The 18,528-nt window shown below is 34.5% G+C and overlaps 2 protein-coding genes across 6 annotated transcripts; both read left to right on the top strand.

The window, feature by feature from the left end:
- The first annotated feature begins 1,256 nt into the window (after window positions 1-1,256).
- On the top strand, window positions 1,257-6,544 carry LOC108332976 (lysine-specific demethylase JMJ26-like). Of its 4 annotated transcripts, none has more exons than XM_052871667.1 (14): window positions 1,257-1,379; window positions 1,499-1,603; window positions 2,262-2,725; window positions 2,805-2,917; window positions 3,022-3,121; window positions 3,237-3,369; window positions 3,443-3,506; window positions 3,594-4,290; window positions 4,439-4,768; window positions 5,081-5,488; window positions 5,583-5,655; window positions 5,731-5,816; window positions 5,907-6,026; window positions 6,117-6,544. In XM_052871667.1, exons 3-14 carry the CDS (start codon window positions 2,267-2,269, stop codon window positions 6,186-6,188), a joined length of 2,655 nt encoding a protein of 884 aa, XP_052727627.1. In that variant the 5' UTR covers window positions 1,257-1,379; window positions 1,499-1,603; window positions 2,262-2,266; the 3' UTR covers window positions 6,189-6,544. The 4 variants fall into 4 exon arrangements, with proteins under 4 accessions (XP_052727627.1, XP_052727624.1, XP_052727626.1 ...); XM_052871664.1 differs by having other exon boundaries at window positions 1,258-1,379; window positions 1,499-1,865; XM_052871666.1 differs by lacking the exon at window positions 1,257-1,379 and having other exon boundaries at window positions 1,456-1,603.
- Window positions 6,545-8,610: 2,066 nt separating this feature from the next.
- Window positions 8,611-17,034, top strand: LOC108320743 (leucine--tRNA ligase, chloroplastic/mitochondrial). Of its 2 annotated transcripts, XM_017552264.2 has the most exons (20): window positions 8,614-9,066; window positions 9,152-9,296; window positions 9,372-9,428; window positions 10,102-10,221; window positions 10,315-10,419; window positions 10,534-10,757; window positions 10,867-10,933; window positions 11,025-11,179; window positions 11,324-11,585; window positions 11,692-11,886; window positions 12,816-12,895; window positions 13,059-13,121; window positions 13,250-13,331; window positions 13,832-13,909; window positions 13,987-14,088; window positions 14,207-14,379; window positions 14,554-14,731; window positions 14,838-14,915; window positions 15,641-15,772; window positions 16,476-17,034. In XM_017552264.2, the coding sequence occupies exons 1-20, from the start codon at window positions 8,702-8,704 to the stop codon at window positions 16,716-16,718; spliced, it is 2,904 nt and encodes a 967-aa protein (XP_017407753.2). In that variant the 5' UTR covers window positions 8,614-8,701; the 3' UTR covers window positions 16,719-17,034. The 2 variants fall into 2 exon arrangements, 1 of the variants encoding a protein (XP_017407753.2); XR_001831410.2 differs by lacking the exon at window positions 16,476-17,034 and having other exon boundaries at window positions 8,611-9,066; window positions 14,831-14,915.
- The last annotated feature ends 1,494 nt before the right edge of the window (window positions 17,035-18,528 follow it).

Below are 18,528 nucleotides of genomic sequence, written 5' to 3'. Positions count from 1 at the left end.
GTTTGACTTTTTTCGTAACTTGAATTAGTTTTAATCAAATTCTAACTGCTTTTTTAGATATCTTTAAAAAAAATTAAAGTTAATCATTAAAAAATTAACTAAAATTACGTTAATTTTCCTGATAAAAAGTCACTAATCCATCCTCGATAAACTCTTACTTTTACATGAAGAAAAGTTTTTTTTTTAACTTATGTTTTTCATTATTGTGTGTTTCAATATTTTAATGTACTCTTATACTCTTTTGAAACGAGTCTTATTACGCTGTGTCAATAGATTTTTTTTTTAATTTTAAATAAAACTATACTTATAAAAAAAATCCTCTATCATAAGAAATATTGACTCAATAAATATAGAAAAAAATATTATCAAAATAAAATATAATAAACTTGTTTACATTAAAATAAAAATTAATATAGTATTTGAAAATAATAGAAGTAAATAACATGTATTTGTGTCAGTCAAAATGTCACTTATCAAATCAAATATACTTTATTTATAGTTATATGCTATAAATAATACTAGTCAACATATTTATATATATATATATATATATATATATATATATATATATATATATATATATATATATATAATATAATATGTATTTGTATCACTCAAAATGTCACTTATCAAATCAAATATATTTGATTTATAGTTATATGCTATAAATAATACTAGTCAACGGTTGATATTTATTTATATCATTATATAGAAAGATTCACCTTTTTTAGTATAAATATTTTGTTTTTCAATTTTATTCTTAATAAATAACTTTTTAAAATTAAAATAATTATTTCACTAATGTCATATTTTAAGTTCTATTTTTTAAAATTTAATTTAATTTTAATTTGATTTATTTTAAAATTTAAATACTTTTAAAATATACCTCTAAAACAAGTAAAAAAATATTTTTTGTTGTAAAAATTATTTACATTTATTTTTATAATTATAATTTTATTTTATTTTTTATCATAGAATAAAAACACGTGGGGTTTTTCACTAATAACATGTTAAAAAAAATCTAAAATAACAGTTACAGAAGCAGTAAGGCGGCTTTTCACATCCCATCCCATCCCATCCATCAATTGTAAATCATTTGAGATCAAAATATATTTTATATAATATATATTATAGAATATATTTTATATAATATATATTATAGAATCCCAAAGTTATCTTCGCATCTAATTGGTTAAACCACTTTCCTTTCTCCGAATGCATGCGTATCTTATTCAGGGAAAGGACGAAGGATCTGAAAGGTTTCAGATCCACGTGCTTAAATATCATTGGTAGCTAGGACCGTCATTGACAATCCTAAATTGCACAACCCAATATATATAGAAAAATAACTAAATTTTTGTCTCTAGTTTCTGATACAGGTGTGTTTCATTGCTGACTACTTTCAATTTTAACTAAAGCTCTGAGTCTCACGTTTTTTTCACGACATCATATTGTCATCATCATCAGAATCTATCTATTCATTTTGTTTTTCTCGCAGATTTTGGTTTCAGATATCGTGCCGCATTGGTTCGCTTTCTCAATTCTGATTGCAGCAGAGTGTTATGCTTCTATCGATTTTTCACCTAATTAGATTCGTTATCAGGTTTGTTTCATTCGATTGAATTTGTATGTGGTGTATGTATGGATTTTGAAAATCTGTGTGTGTGTTTATGTTTTTATTTTTTTCTGCGTCATTCCTCGTACACTCAGAGTGTTTTGGTTGTTAATCTTGATTTCGTTTTGGTCTCCATTTCTTGAATGCAATTGGAACTCTGGTTTGTTTGATGATGCTTTGGGAGCAATCGATGTTGTCGGGTTGACTCAGGTCAACTACATTGGGTTTGACTTAAATGTTGTCTGGAGAGGTATTTTCCCTTCTGAAAACATGTATTCAATTCTTTTCTGGAATTCATAACGGGATATATTTATTAAGAAAGAATTTGTTACATTGTTAGTCCGTTTGTCTTGTTTTCTTTATAGAGTCCAACGTATCAGAAGAAACTGCTACCTTGCTGATTCGTTATGGTCATCGAATTTATATTGTGGTTTCTTTGATTCACAGCTTCCTTTGCTCTGTGTATGAAGGTGCTTGTAATTTGTGCTGGCTGTATGTGTAGATATAGGAATAGGAATTGGTGTTCTATTCTGACGATACTTGTTGTTCAGACTCTATGAAAGATTGGAATGCTAGTGCTCAGATGAACGATAATCTATTAAATTTTTGTAATTATTTGATTGTATTTTCAATTTTCATTTTGCAGTAACAATGGATGTTGTTGTCCCAAGAAGAGAACGCTCAAAAACTTCGCAAGCTGAGGATAAGCTGGCATTGTCCAGATGCTCGAAAGTTTACAGAAAATCGAAGAGAAAAGCTGAAGAAATGTCTGAGAATGGTGATAAGAAATCCGAACTGAAAGGGAAAGAAGGTGAGATGTGTTTAAAGAAGAATTGTGCAGTAAGGGTGACTAAAAAGAAGAGAAAGGTTCGAGAAAACTATATGTTTGATAATATAAAACCAAAGTTAGATGCCAAAGAAGATTCCTGTTTACCGAGGACAAGAAAACTACCATGCAATAGAAGAGATGAGAAACAAAAGCTTACTGTCTCAAACAAGAAAAGGAAATATAAAGATGATTTCTCGAGTGATGATTTAGAAGATGAAGAAATGCTTGTTATCTTAAGATCAAAGACCAGGAGCAGATTGAGAAGAATGAATAATGTGAAGGTGTCCATCTTTCTCACCACCTTAAAGAGATTGTGTAATACATCATATTTCAATAATGCTAACCGATTGTCTTGAACAGGATGTTGAACAAAAGCCCCGAATCTGTCATCAATGCATGAAAAAGGAGAGAACACTTTTTGTGCCTTGTACTAAATGCCCGAAAATGTACTGTATGCAGTGTTTGGATAAATGGTATGCCATTTAATTAATCAATTATTCTGAAGGATTATGTGCTTGTTTGTGTAGTTTAGGATTTATCATAACTAAATAGTGCTGTCTGTGACTTTTACACACAGGTACTCTGATATGACAATAGAAGAAATTGCTGCAAGTTGCCCGTTTTGCCAGAAAAACTGCAATTGCAATGTTTGCTTGCGCGCAAGAGGAATGATTAAGGTCTGATTTGCTCTGATATCTACCCTAAATTAATTTCTATGATGAAAAAATGTTCGTATGTTATAGTTGTATCTGCACTGGTAATTTTTCAATTTCTTTTTGTATCTACTTTCAGACATCTAACAGGGACATAACTGATTATGAAAAAGCTCAGTATCTGCATTATATGATCAACTTACTCCTACCATTTTTGAAACAAATTTGTCATGAACAAAGTCAAGAGGAGCAGATTGAAGCTAAAATACTAGGTTTTAATCTCCACCTTTTAAGTTTTGCGTTATCACATTGAAAAAAATCACCAACGCTAAACTCTTTTGTCAGGAAAACCTTCTTTTGAGAAGGAGATACCTCGAAGTCTTTGTGGCAACGATGAACGTGTCTATTGGTAGGTGCCCTCTTTCTCAAGATACTAGTTTGATTCTTTAAAAGTTTTATAATATCTCATGTTTTATTTACTTTTTTCATGGAACAGTGATCATTGTGCTACTTCAATTATTGATCTTCATAGAAGCTGCCCCAGATGTTCCTATGAACTCTGCCTCAGTTGTTGCCAAGAAATACGTGATGGAAGAATTACACCCCGGGTGGAGCAGAAGTTCTCATATGTGAATAGGGGCTATGATTATATGCATGGTGGAGACCCTCTACCTGTGTCTAATGATTTCAGGACATCAGAATGTCAAACCAAGCTATCTAATGTGTGGAATGCCAAGAGTGATGGAATCATCCGATGTGCACCAAAGGAGTTGGGGGGTTGTGGCAGTGCTGCATTGGAGCTGAGACGTGTCCTACCAAGTGGCTGGATATCTGAATTGGAAATCAAAGCTCGCAGGACGCTGAAAATTTGGGAAGATGAAAACACAACTCGTAAGCTAGAAAAAGCAGCATCAAGCTACACCTCTTTGAGAAAGGAAGCTATGAAAGAAGACATAAATGGCAATAATATGTACTGTTCAGAGTCAAGTAGCATTCAAAAGGGAGAGTTGTTGCTTTTCCAAAAGCATTGGGCTAATGGCGAACCAATTATAGTTCGTGATGCCGTTAAACTGGGGACCGGTCTGAGTTGGAAGCCGATGGTAATGTGGCGAGCATTGTGTGAAAATAGGGCTTCAGAGGTCAGTTCAAAAATGTCAGAAGTGAAAGCCATTGATTGCCTGGCTAATTGTGAGGTCAGTTCAGGTCTAGTTTCCTCATATTGCAGAGCTTCAATTGCCATCTTAGTTTTCCATCTTCTAAATTCCAAGTGTAATATTTTTAGCTTGTATCTCGTGCAACATACTATATTATATTTGTATTCACCCTTCTAAATTTCTGCAGGTAGAAATCGATACTCGCACATTTTTCAAAGGTTATATCGAGGGAAGAACATACAGAAATCTCTGGCCAGAGATGCTGAAGCTAAAAGACTGGCCCCCCTCTGATAAATTTGAAGATCTTTTGCCCCGCCACTGTGATGAGTTTATTCGCTCATTGCCATTCCAAGAGTACAGTGATCCTCGGGGCGGAATTCTCAATCTTGCTGCGAAGTTGCCAGCCCATGTCATAAAACCTGACATGGGTCCGAAAACTTATATTGCCTATGGGATCAAAGAAGAGCTTGGTAGAGGAGACTCTGTAACAAAGCTTCACTGTGATATGTCAGATGCGGTATGCATCAAGCTTCCATAGTCTGTGATTTGTTTGTTGCTTAAGCAGTGGTCGGTCAAATTTCTTTCATCTGAATTTTCTTCACAGACACACACACACACACACTTATACATGCATACTCTTCTTTCTTTATGAGAACTCACATTTTGGTTTGCACATTGGATTGGAAACTCAGTTTCAATAAGAATTCTCATTGTTTGTTTGTAGAAGTTGAGATTATAATACTGTCCCCTATTTATTATGTCACTGGTTTCAAATGGAAGCATATTGGCTTATTTCTTGGTCTAATTTCTTGTTTGGTAATTGTCATAGGTCAATATTTTAACGCATACAGCAGAGGTGATGTTAACTGATGAGCAGCACTTAATTATTTCAAAGTTGAAAGAAGCACACAAGGTACAAGATGAGAGAGAGCAGTGTGCTGAAGAAAGGGTTACCAACAGCCTGAACTGCCGAACTTTCAAAGACAACAAAGTACGGATAGAAAACAAGGTAGTTTTAGAATCCAATGACATAGAGAAGCGTCCTATTGAAATTAATGGAAGGATATTTACAAAGGATGTACATGAAGAGGTCGCTTCTGCTATAGAGAATGAATCAACGGAAACAGGCAGTGCTCTATGGGATATCTTTCGAAGAGAAGATTCTAAGAAGTTAGAATCATATCTCAGGAAACACTCAAAAGAATTTAGACATACTTATTGTTCTCCAGTTGAACAGGTATAAAAATTGTAACACTTTACATTTCCGCTTATCCTTATTCTTTTATGCCTGATGGTCAAACCTTAATCTCTTATGCCTGATGCTCAAATAGGTTGAACATCCAATTCATGACCAATGTTTCTATTTGACATGGGAGCACAAGAAGAAGCTGAAGGAGGAGTTCGGTTAGTACAAAGAAATTGCATACAATATTTTCTCAATTCCTGTAATCGGTTACTTATGGGAATCTTGACTTTTAGGTGTAGAACCGTGGACTTTTGAGCAAAAACTTGGGGAGGCTGTCTTTATTCCTGCTGGATGCCCACATCAAGTCAGGAATCTCAAGGTAAAATATCTAGACACATGTTCGACTAATTTTCTGAAATAACTTAGTTGTTTCTGTTGCTCTAATCGTCCTATGTCAAACCTTTGACAGTCATGCACAAAAGTTGCGGTAGACTTTGTGTCTCCGGAAAACATCCATGAGTGTCTGCGTTTAACTAATGAGTTTCGCCAGCTTCCCAAGAACCACAAGGCTAGAGAAGATAAGCTTGAGGTAATTTGCTTCTACATTGTATTTCATTCTGCCTCTTTTATGATGTCTGCGTCAAAATAAGTAGCAGGTTTATATGTTGATTTTGAACAGATAAAGAAGATGATAGTTTATGCCATTGATGAAGCTGTCACAGACCTAAAAGCTTTACTAAAGTTTTCATGACTGGCTGAAGGCCGCTTTCGTACTTCATTTTTCCTTGGTTGCTGATACTCTTGTGTATATTAAGTGTCCAGATAGAAATTCTTAAGTCCGAATGTTCATTGCAGAGTTATAGTCTAGATAGAAAATTGTGAAGTTAGAATTCTTTATTGGAGAGCTAAAGCCACTCCCAATTCAGTGTTTCCCATTTTGGTAATAATGTAGGAACTTCTTTTTTTGTCAGAGTTACATGTTAGATGAGAATTGAGTGTTTCCTGTTTTGGTAATAATGCAGGAACTTTTGTCTTACATTTAGATGACAATTCTCAGTTTTGTAAACAGATAATAATGACCAGAAGAATAAAAAAGGACTAATGAAAGTTATCGCATTCATTGGCGAAGAAAATTCAAGTAGACTGTCATTTATCTAGCAACCTTTGTGATTATAGTTGGGCCTTTTTGTGAGCTTGTACATTTATTCCGATAATAAGGCTGGTTTTGACCAACAACTAAATAATAAGGTTGTTAAAAATAAACGACTGACAGATGGTTTCTACAACTATTTAGTGGCACTTCTACTATCAGATTTTCCTGTTATGGTGGCCTCTCGTCGCAATTGCTCTCAGCTGGTGTGGCAGTTTAATAACCATGTCTTTCACGCTGAGTTTTTGGTATTACCTAACACTTCTTTTGGAGTTATTCTTCTAGGAATGCAGTGGTTCATGTAGGGTGTTAAAGTAGGTGGTGGTCCGCAGCTAACCTGTCTGTCCATCAAAATCGGATGGGTTGGAATGGAATTTTCAATTCGTTGGTCTTTTGGTCCGTCCCACCTAGCTTGTCAAATTAATAAATCAAAACCAAGCTAGTCTGATCCTGATCCACGGATCCATTTTGTTTTTATTATTTTTTAATTTAAAATTTAAAATTAAAATAATTAAATTTTTTATATTACATTTTTAAAAAATGAAAATATACAATATTATTATAATTTGATTTCTTAACACTCTCAAATTAATATCTAATAATTTAACATGTAATAATTATTTTTAATTTATTCAGTTAAAAATATTAATTAATTAATTAAAAGTTTAATGAATATTTATATGACTACATATTCTTTAAATATTTATTTATAAATATAAATACAAATAAATTTTAAAAACGAAATTTTAAAAAAATAAAATAAAAATTGAAAAAAATGACGGGTTAGTCCGAGAATCTGTCGGCCCGCCATATTCGAATTATAATTTATGGTCTATTTTTTTTTTGACGGGCCCTCCTAATTTAACCCGTTTTTGATAAACTAATTTGTTTGAAACAAGAGGAAATTGAACACTTGGCCGAAGCGTTACTGGCTATGGGGTTTATTCGAGAAAGTGAGAGTTATTATGCTTCACCTATGGTATTAGTAGAAAAAAAAAAGGATGGCTCAATGGAGATCTTGTACTGATTTTCATAAGTTAAATGCTTTAACCATTAAAAACAAATGTCTTATTCCTCTAATTGAAGATTTATTGGATGAATTGCTTGGTGTAACATATTTCTCTAAATTGAATTTGCGTAGTTAAAATAGATATCCACAAGACAACCTTTCGAATTCATAGTGGTCACTATGAATGGGTAGTCCTACCATTTGGATTGAGTAACATTCCTGCAACATTTAAAAATTTAATGAATGACATATTTTATGACCATTTTTAAAAATTTATTTTAGCTTTTTTTTATGATATTTTAGTACAAGTTAGTTTTCTTTAGTTGACGTGAGATTCTCAGTAAATTCCCTATAAGTGTAAAAATTGAGGAGATTCCATAATGAGTGATATCATAGATCTAAATTTTCAATAGACTCTTGTAACTTTAATATTATATATCATAATGAATTTAAGGCTAACTCAATCACCCACGTGAGATTAGATAAACTTTTAGATATGATGGATTGAAAGAAAAAATAAATTAAATTAAACCTCAAGTATTGAAAATACATCCTATGCGTGTTAAAAGCAAATTTGATTTTGATATATATTGAACCTCTTCAAACCATACAATGTAGAATATTCTGGAATATGTTTTTAATAAGAATAAATTTTCTGAAAATAATTTTCGAGTATATCTAATCCAAAATGTAAAAGAAAATGTATTTTAGATGGATTATTTTGGAATGTATTTTTGTTTACTTTGTAAAATATAAAAGAAAATGTATTTTAGACTAATTATTTTGGAATGTATTTCTAAATTTGGAAACACCCAATCCAAAATATATTTTTGTTTACTTTGTGTTTGATATTGTGTAATTTATTTCCGAATTCAACACAAAAAAAAAAAGAGTGTACAGATAATTTATTTATAATTTATTGATTTTGGGTGTGCAGAAAGAAGAAAAAAGAGATATAACGTCCGCGGTATAGCTACGAGCCCAATGGGAAAAGTACAAGAAATAGAGTTACTGTTGAGTTTTGAGCGCCATCTTCACTCTGGACGTTATCCCAATTCTCTCCACCAATCTTTCTCTTCCATCCCAGTTCATTCTACTCTTCCAAATGCTCCACACTCATCAGCTTCAACCTTATTTCCTCTTTCTTTCGCCACACTCTCATACGGTGTCGTTTCCCTTCCCATCCAGAACCACCACCTCTCACTCTCCAAGATTCCCCGTTACTTCCATCAGAAGAGGTTCTTCTTCTCTCAGGTTTCGCAATCGTGGCCGCGCCAGCATCTCAAACTCCGTCGCCGATGGCGGAACGGAGCATCAGAAGCAACCGGTAAACCGGGCCTACCCTTTCCACGAAATTGAGCCCAAGTGGCAGCGTTTCTGGGAGCACAATCGCACTTTCCGAACCCCCGATGACGATATCGACACTACGAAGCCTAAATACTACGTTCTTGACATGTTTCCTTACCCTAGGTTTTCAATCTTAGTTGCTTCGCGCTTGAAGTTTCTGATTCTTTTGAATTGCGATTTGAATATTCGTAATTACTATTTTTTGCAGTGGAGCTGGACTTCATGTTGGTCATCCTCTTGGATATACCGCCACAGACATTCTTGCTAGATTCAAACGGATGCAGGGGTATAATGTGTTGCATCCGATGGGTTGGGACGCTTTTGGATTGCCAGCAGAACAATATGCTATTGAGGTCTGTTTCTTGGTTCTCACTTCTACACTTTGACTTGTGTATGTTTCTTTACTAATGTGCTGGCGTGTGCTTCAGACAGGAACTCACCCCAAGCTCACTACGGTGAGGAATATCAATCGCTTTCGCACTCAGGTAAACTGCTGATAAGATGCTTTAACTGTAACCAAGGCCAGTGATTCTCGTTAAATTATTGAATGATTTAAGATAATTTAATCACTTTTTACACTTTCATCCAATTATTTATTGCCATGCCTGATAAGATTGTTAATCTTTTTAGCATCCTCTTTTAAAAACATGCCTGTGATGATTTGTAATGGGTTGTCAGTGAAAATTTTAACTGATAGTGGATAAAAATTAAATTATTTGGGAATTCTTTTGTTACATAATTTGCTGCTCCGGAAAGAGTGTTCTTTGGGACTTAGCGCCTAATTTTTATTCGTTTGAAGTTCTTTGTTTTAAATTGACTATTTTAAGTTGCAAGAGTGAGTAATTCATTGAAAAGCTGTATTGAAAAGGATCTGAACAATTGTGGCATTAGTTTGCTAGATAAGTTTCAGTTTCAAAACAACCTCAACACCTTTGTTTGAATCATATTCAGATCATACAATATGTAACTCATTTGATTAATGATTTAAATCTTTGGGAAGTAATTTGAATGGCCTCCACTTGATTTAAGAATAAAAGCTTCCTGTAATTTGGAATGTGAAAAGAGAAGTGTTTCCATGATTTCGTTCTCATAGTCCTCATCTCTAGTCCTAAAATTGCACGTTTCCCCTTCATGTTAGGTCTTCTTACATCTTTGCAGTTAAAATCATTAGGATTTTCGTATGACTGGGATCGTGAAATCTCTACCATAGAACCTGACTATTACAAATGGACTCAATGGATATTTCTGCAACTTTTAAAGAGAGGATTGGCATATCAGGTTTAGTATATGATAACTACTTAAAAGTTTTGGCTTAGTTTATTTAAGTTATGAGTATTGAAGATCTTCCGGTAATTTCTATAAAACAATCAGGCTGAAGTTCCGGTTAATTGGTGTCCCGCACTTGGCACTGTGTTGGCCAACGAGGAGGTAATTGATGGTGTCAGTGAACGTGGTGGTCATCCTGTAATAAGAAAGGTATAGTCGTTTGCATGTTTATTTCTTTCAGAACTTAACACTTTGGGTGGTTTTCCTCTTATATTTTTGAATGGTTTCATAATCTTTACAGTGTCATTGTTTATTACCAAGCAGCCAATGAGGCAATGGATGCTCAAGATTACTGCATATGCTGATCGTCTTCTAGAGGATTTAGATGACCTTGACTGGCCCGAAAGTGTAAAAGAAATGCAGAGAAATTGGATAGGGAGATCAGAAGGGGCTGAGATGGAATTTTGCATTCTTGACAGTGATGGAAAGGATAGAGACATAAAAATTATTGTGTATACTACAAGGCCTGAAACGATCTTTGGTGCAACGTATTTATCTATTCAATTTTCTGTTATATTCAATAAATTTTATGAATCAGACAAACTGATCCTGAAAGAAATTCTATATCTTTTTCCTGTTTGCTTTGTTTATGTTCAGCTACTTAGTTGTGGCACCAGAGCATCCCTTGCTGCCGTCATTGGTTTCCATTGCCCAGAGCAAACATGTAAGTTGTTCTGTTTTATTGCCTGTTTCATTGGAAGGATTTTAATCATGGGTGATGAGATGATTATTCTTAGTGTGTTTTTTATTCACAGGTTGAGGATTATGTAGACCTTGCCACAAGGAAGAGTGACCTTGAGAGGACTGAACTTCAGAAAGAAAAGACTGGGGTCTTCACTGGCTGTTATGCAAAAAATCCAGCAAATGGGGAAGCCATTCCAATATGGGTCGCGGACTATGTTTTAGGGGGGTGGGTGTGCACAAGTATCACTTTGAATGCAAATTGTTTTTATTTATTGCTAAACATGCTGTGGGCATAAGATCGAGGGTGTGGGATGATAGATGAATTTTTAAAATGTTTAAGACCAGATTATAATTGTTGCTATTGGTGCAGTTATGGAACAGGAGCTATCATGGCTGTGCCTGCTCATGATTCTCGTGATTATGATTTTGCTCAGAAATATGATGTTCCAATTTGCTGGGTTGTAACGCCAGATGGTAAAAGTGTTGATTTTGGAAAGGCTTTTAACGGTGAAGGCATTATTGTAAATTCATCGAATACACTAGTTGGGCTTGACATCAATGGCTTGTCCAGCAAAGAAGCTGCTCTGACAGTCATTGAATGGGCTGAAAAAAGTGGGAAGGGAAAGAGAAAGGTGCATATCTTAAATGAATAAAATTACACTAATCTTTGTACTTTTACTGAAATTCTTTCTTTGTGGTTTGTATTATTTAAAATAAAATACATTTTTCATCCTTAAGGTGAACTACAAGTTAAGGGACTGGCTTTTTGCTAGGCAACGTTACTGGGGTGAACCTATCCCTGTTATCTTCATGGATGATAGTGGTGAGACTGTCCCACTGTATGAGACTGAACTGCCACTTATTCTACCTGAATTGGATGATTTTTCTCCCACTGGAACAGGCGAGCCTCCTCTGTCTAAGGCAGTATCTTGGGTAAGTTTACAACAATAAATGCTTTTCTTCTTAAATTGCTATCAATAAGCAGTGTCTTAATTTTGTGGTCTAGGTTGGATTTGTTGTTACTTAGCCCCAATAATGTACATATACTTCATTGGTGGCATACAGGCATTGTACCCTTTCCAGATTCCTAGAAAATATGGTAAACACCCTTTAGAACTCCCACGCCATCACCATGATATGGTTTTATTGAAAAATTGCCCACCGTTATTTGCCATGGCACCACCATCTCTATCTAACAGCACTGATTTATTGTCACATAAATAGATACTTATGGTCCCACTATTAGTCATTTTCAATGTCTAAATATATCACTTCGTATATGAACTTGTCTTATATGTGAAAGAAATAGAATTGAGCAGGAAAATATTGCCTGATTTTTTTTTATATTTCTTAATGTGTAAGCCACACGAATTTTGTGGTAGATTTAAAAGGAAACAGAAGGGTCTTTACTTAATCATTTTGTTGCATAACTAAGTACATAATTTATATTACTTAGATTAGGATTGTTAGTAACACACTCTTGACACATCTTTTAATGCTCAAAGAAGGATCACAAGAGAAATTGAAAAACAAAGTTACCAAGAGAATTAGCCAATCTGTGTGCAAAATGCAATTACAGCGAAAAAAAATGTTCGAGAAGAAAGCTCTAGGGTTCAAACCTAGATCTAAATATCATAATAGAGAATTCTAAGAGGAAATATAGAATGAGATTTGAGAATGTATTTCTGAAAGTCACTTCTAATAGAAGAGTTCAGCTGCTTATAGCTGACTCCTGTGCTTAAGCTGTCTAAGTCTAACAAACTAAGAGACTGTCAACTGTTTAGAGAGTTGTTTAAATCAAGAATAAACTATACTCTAATATATTCTTTTTTCTTCCTTTGATTGTTGTATCACTGTTTTAGGTGAAGACTGCTGATAGCTTATCAGGAAGACCAGCTACTCGGGAAACAAATACCATGCCACAGTGGGCTGGTTCATGCTGGTAAGGCATTTTTAGTGGTATTAAATATGTTAGTAAGCAAGCACTAAACAGTGTTTTGGCCGCCAAGTTTACTTGTCTTGGTTCAGGATTTTTATGCATCAGATGTACTGATGAAAATTAAAATTATATCCACATGCGTATCATATTTTCTTCATCCTTCCAGGTACTATTTGAGGTTTATGGACCCACATAATTCCAAGGAATTGGTTGGTAAGGCTAAAGAAAGGTATGGCTTCAGTTAATGTTGTCTTTATTTTTCATTCATTATCCATTCTCTGCTTGTTTCTTATATTTTGCTTTCACCATTTCTTGATAATTTAATTTCCCAGCTTTAAACTTGTTCTTCTTCTGCAGGTATTGGGGCCCTGTTGATGTATATGTTGGGGGTGCTGAGCATGCAGTTCTCCATTTACTGTATGCTAGATTCTGGCACAAGGTCTGTATGTTATCAGTCACAGTAGGGCATGTTGATTTGTGATTTGCTTCACTCTAATGTGTTACAGCTATGTTCTTGTCAATCTTTCTCCATTGTATTACTATTAAACATCTACGAGTCTATGATTACTAGTACAAATGGTGTTCGATGAGTCTTAAAACTGAAGTTTGCATTTTACATTATTGTAAAATGACAGGGTATGCACAGTGTTATATATTACTAGTGTACGTAAAATCCTGTAAGACCACAGTTTGACAATTTTTTAATATTTGTTTATACAGTACATGGGGGAAAGAAAGTTTTTGTTGTAATTGGTGTATTTATAAATGGAAATCCGATAATCCCTCTAGAAGTTAGATAAAAAATTGATGACATTTGGCAAAAGTACCGGGAAATTGACCAATTTGGGATTCAAATGAAACAAGACTTCAAATACCCTTTAGTGTACTGTCAGCGTTGCTGCAATATTTTGCATATGTAATTTGAGTTTTATATCTCAGGTTCTCTTTGACATTGGTGTTGTGTCCACCAAGGAGCCCTTTCAGTGTGTTATAAACCAGGGGATTATTCTTGGGGAGGTAATTTCAATTCTCTCTGCCTGAAAATTGAGTAGAAAAGAATAACTATTGCAAGTTTCTAATTGCTTGAGTGGCAGGTTCAATATATGGCTTGTAGAGATCAAGATGGAAACCTAATGTCTGCTGATTCAACTGACTTGTTGAATGAACGTAAGCTAGAAATAATTCCTGCAGAAAAGGTTTATCAATGAAGTTCCACTTTCCACTTCTCATTGCATTTGTTATTACCAGAGATAAGGTGTTGGATTTACGTTTTTTCTCCTGACAAGCATTTGTTTTCTTTTTCCTTGAGTGTAGGTCATGAAATCTGGGGATTCCTTTGTCCTGAAAGAAAATCCTAACATACGGTTACATGCTCGAGCTCACAAAATGAGTAAAAGTAGGGGAAATGTTGTTAATCCAGATGATGTTGTTTCTGAGTATGGTGCAGATTCTCTTCGATTATATGAAATGTTCATGGGACCATTGAGGTAGGTTTGAACTGCAAACCTTATTGCTAGTCGACAATGTCTGTAGTTTTTCCCTTTTATCTTTTCATTTCTTTGGGGTGGGTTGAGGAAAGGGTGAGACTATGGGGTTGTGGATCTGATATGGACTTTAACCTCAGATCAATTTACTCCTTTATTTTCTTTACATGCTCCCAGAGACTCGAAAACATGGAGTACTAGTGGCATTGAAGGTGTACATCGGTTCTTGGGAAGAACTTGGAGGCTCATTGTTGGTTCACCTTTGTCTGATGGAACATTTAAGGATGGAACTGTATCAGTTGACGAGGAGCCTACTCTAGAACAACTTCGCTGTCTTCACAAATGCATTGCCAAGGTCAACATCTCAATTTTTAATTAGAGCTTTGTTGTTTCCTTGTTCTGATTTTATTTAATTTGCATATTTGACACAATTGAGCTAAGAATTTAATTTCAGTATTCAGGTAACAGAGGAAATTGAGGGCACACGATTCAACACTGGAATTTCTGCAATGATGGAGTTCCTTAATGCGGCATATAAGGTATTTTTCTGTTGCCTGCTTTCATTCTTTTAATATCTTCTCACTCCAAATTTTATTCTTTATTTTATTTTTGTTCTTTTATGGTAGGGAAGTTAGGTAAAATTTGAAATGGTCTCTCCTTCTAAACTGTATTGAGCATTTTGAAGGAATGATTTATTCCTCTCAGTGGTTACTGTCGTAGATAGTTGCAACTCATTTACATTACAATTCAATTCCTTTGAACATGATTGTAGCGAACCAAATGTCACCTTGAGCATTTGGGGCGTAGGACTTGTTTGATAGAAGACTAAATATATATTATTTATGCGAACTCTTTTCTGCATGTTGAAAGAAACTTTCAAACCTTAACCTCTTTAGCGCCCTTTTATAAGTTTCTCTTGGTTTATTTATAGAGATAACTAGTCTTCTCCCGTTGTATCCACAACCAAAGGATCGTAATTCTAGCTTTTTCAAAATTCATGTAAAACAACAGCTAGACTAGAGTCTTTTTATATAGGAATTCATTTGTTTTGTAAATTATGATAAAGTACAATAATAAGCAAAATGAATTCAAGCTTCTGAATGGCAATTCCTTTTATGGTACAGTAAAGGACATCTGTTTATTAAGTGTATTCTTTGCACACATTTCAATATCCTTTTGCTTTGTTACTCCGTTTCACATTTTCTTTTCTTATGAATAAGTGGTGACTCTCGCACTGATTGTTACGATCGGCATATGTTTACAGTGGGATAAACATCCAAGGTCGGTCATTGAGGCATTTGTTTTGCTGCTTTCACCGTATGCACCACACATGGCGGAGGAGCTATGGTCTCGACTAGGGCACAGAAAATCATTAGCCTACGTGCCTTTCCCTAAGGTATGGATTTGGATCAATAACAAATCATTCCTATACTTGCACGGTATGTCAAGTTGTGGTCATTACTTTTAATTTTTCTTTAATAGCCTAAAATAGATATTTTACACACTAGTAATATTGTTCCTTAGCTTAATTTTTAAAGTAACCCGAAGAAGACATTTCATGCAATGTGGATTCATTCATCCCTGCTTAGAACTCGGTAGTTAGTTAATTGGGAATCAAGCTATACCACTGCATCCCTGCAAAATATTTTCAATTTGAGTAAGGGGCTGTTATTTAATGTGTATTCTGAAGGGAAAACCTATTAAGAGATAGGATTGCAAGACATTGTATTTCAATGAGAAGATCCTTTTCCCAGGACTTGTCATTTGGTGGTTGTGCTACGATTTTCTAGTTGCAACAAGGGAGAGGACACAGTTTACTCCTTGTTACCTTGGAGTTTATACTTGAGGTAAATAATTAGAAATTTACACTAAGGTGGGAAATCTTTTTCCTACTTGCATTTGTGGTAAAAAGGGGCAGTAGTGTGAGTTTCCTCAATTTTTCAAGGGCACCTGGACTGTTGTCGTGAGGATCCATGGCTTTGATACTAATGGAACAAAAAACAATTTTATGCAAGTTAAGTTTAATCATGTGGAATGAGTGGCAGATTGTACAATAGTCATTAGATAATGATCATGTTTGGAATATGTTGTTATTTCAGGCAAATCCGACTTACCTGAAGGATTCCACCGTAGTCCTTCCAGTACAGATTAATGGCAAGACAAGAGGGACCATCGAGGTTGAGGAAACATGTTCAGAGGAGGAAGCTTTTGTCTTAGCATCTAGGGATGAAAAGCTATCAAAGTATTTGGATGGTCAATCTGTCAAAAAAAGAATTTACGTTCCTGGAAAGATTTTGAATGTTGTTTTGGACCGTGAAAACAGTAAGGTTGGTGTACAGTAGTTGCTTCCGCTCGTGTCCGTTTGTACTGGAAGCAACGGTAAATAGTTTATGCTGTGCCTGGTCGACTTGGCAATGGCCGGAGAGTTATGGCTCTGTTGGATGGAAAGTGTGAGCTAGCCCAGTATTTACCTGGTATGACTGTTTATGATTTGTACACTATTTTAACAGGTGCATAACTTAATAGAAGAGGGGCAGCGTGGGTTTCCAACTTGCTTTGATAGTTGCATGCTATGGATGCAAAATCAATTAATTTGTTTTTCACTCTGCCATTTTACGAGGTTAGAACGGTGAATAAATTCTTAAATTTTTTACTTTACATGTTTTTTCAGTTTCCTCTTTACCGAAGGTGATATATATATATATATATATATATATATATATATATATATATATATATATATATATATATATATATATATATATATATATAAGTACGTCTGTTTTTTAGTTGGTACATTTTAGTAATGTGTACCGGATTTTAGTAGACAAAAATACTCTTATATATCATGGATTTTAAGTTTTAAAGTTAAGAGTATTTTAATAATTTTCATTATAAAAAAAAAAAAACGAAACCCCCTAAACCTTTACTTACCTCTCTCATTCCTTTTAACCCGTTTTCTTTCATCTCTTTCATTCTAACATTTTCTCTCTCATAGCTCCAACTGAAAAAAATCAGAAACACTCGCGATTAAACAATTTCTTACAAAAAATGATTTTATAATGAGTTTTCATTTTATAATTTTTGTTTTATCTAATTTTATCTAATTTTTACAAGCATAATGACATATGAAGGAATTAGTAATTGGTCTGGAAAAAATTAGAAATACTTACGGTTGAACTGTACTGCACTACTAAAAACTGTATTGAACTAAAAATTAGTTTGTCTAAACTGAACTGCATTAAAAAATAGTTCAGACAAATTGAACTGAACTGTTTTTTGTTTTATCAAACTGTACTGAACTATATTAAATTGTACTAAATTACAATATAAATTGAATTGAACTACTAACTATACTAATTTTAAATTGAATTATACTCATTTTAACCAAGAACTGCACTAACTATAACATCCCAAAAATATAACAAATATATATTATGGTAGTCCACAATTCTGATATAGGAGAACAGTTAGGAGTCAAACTTGCAGCTAAAGTCTTAATAATTACAGTCATCCCAAAAATGACTATAATTTAAAACTTTAAACACCCATAAGAGTATTTCAAGATAGTATAACTTAACTAAGAAATCCTAAACAAACTAAGCTGCAACATCATCACCATCCAAGGCCTGCTCCAGGGGTACCTCGTCCACCTCTGCTCACATCCAAGTGGATGATCATTGCAACAGAAACACGACACAAACAACAGACAAACACAAGAAGAAGGGTGAGCTAGATATACAAAAATCATGTTATAAACATGGTAAATGACATTACAAGACTTGTTGCATTATAAACCGACTCGTTGCTTTATAGACCGACTCGTCCGGACCAGAATGATTACCGAGCTATGGCGAGTTATGCACTCGTGGTGGCCTCTACTGCTTTGCAAAGCCGTTGCCAATGGGTTTCACCCTACCACACTCACGAGGTTAGTCCGTTCCGCGCCCTGGAGCATACTGGAAGCCTCCAAGACTAGGACCTCCTGCTACTCCTCACCACATGGATCAATCCTCTCTACTTGAGAATGAAAGACCATTGGAGCGTCAGGAAAACCCCCAAGACTGAGCTACCATGCAATCATTCTACACACCAACAGGGCACCACCATGTATCTTCTCCTTGAAGATCATGGAATTACGTCCAATGACAT

Source organism: Vigna angularis, chromosome 1, assembly GCF_016808095.1.
Source record: "Vigna angularis cultivar LongXiaoDou No.4 chromosome 1, ASM1680809v1, whole genome shotgun sequence".
NCBI classification, from domain to species: Eukaryota; Viridiplantae; Streptophyta; class Magnoliopsida; order Fabales; family Fabaceae; genus Vigna; species Vigna angularis.
The sequence above is the reverse complement of the archived record's forward strand: the minus strand, read 5'-3'. Positions and strand labels throughout refer to the sequence as shown.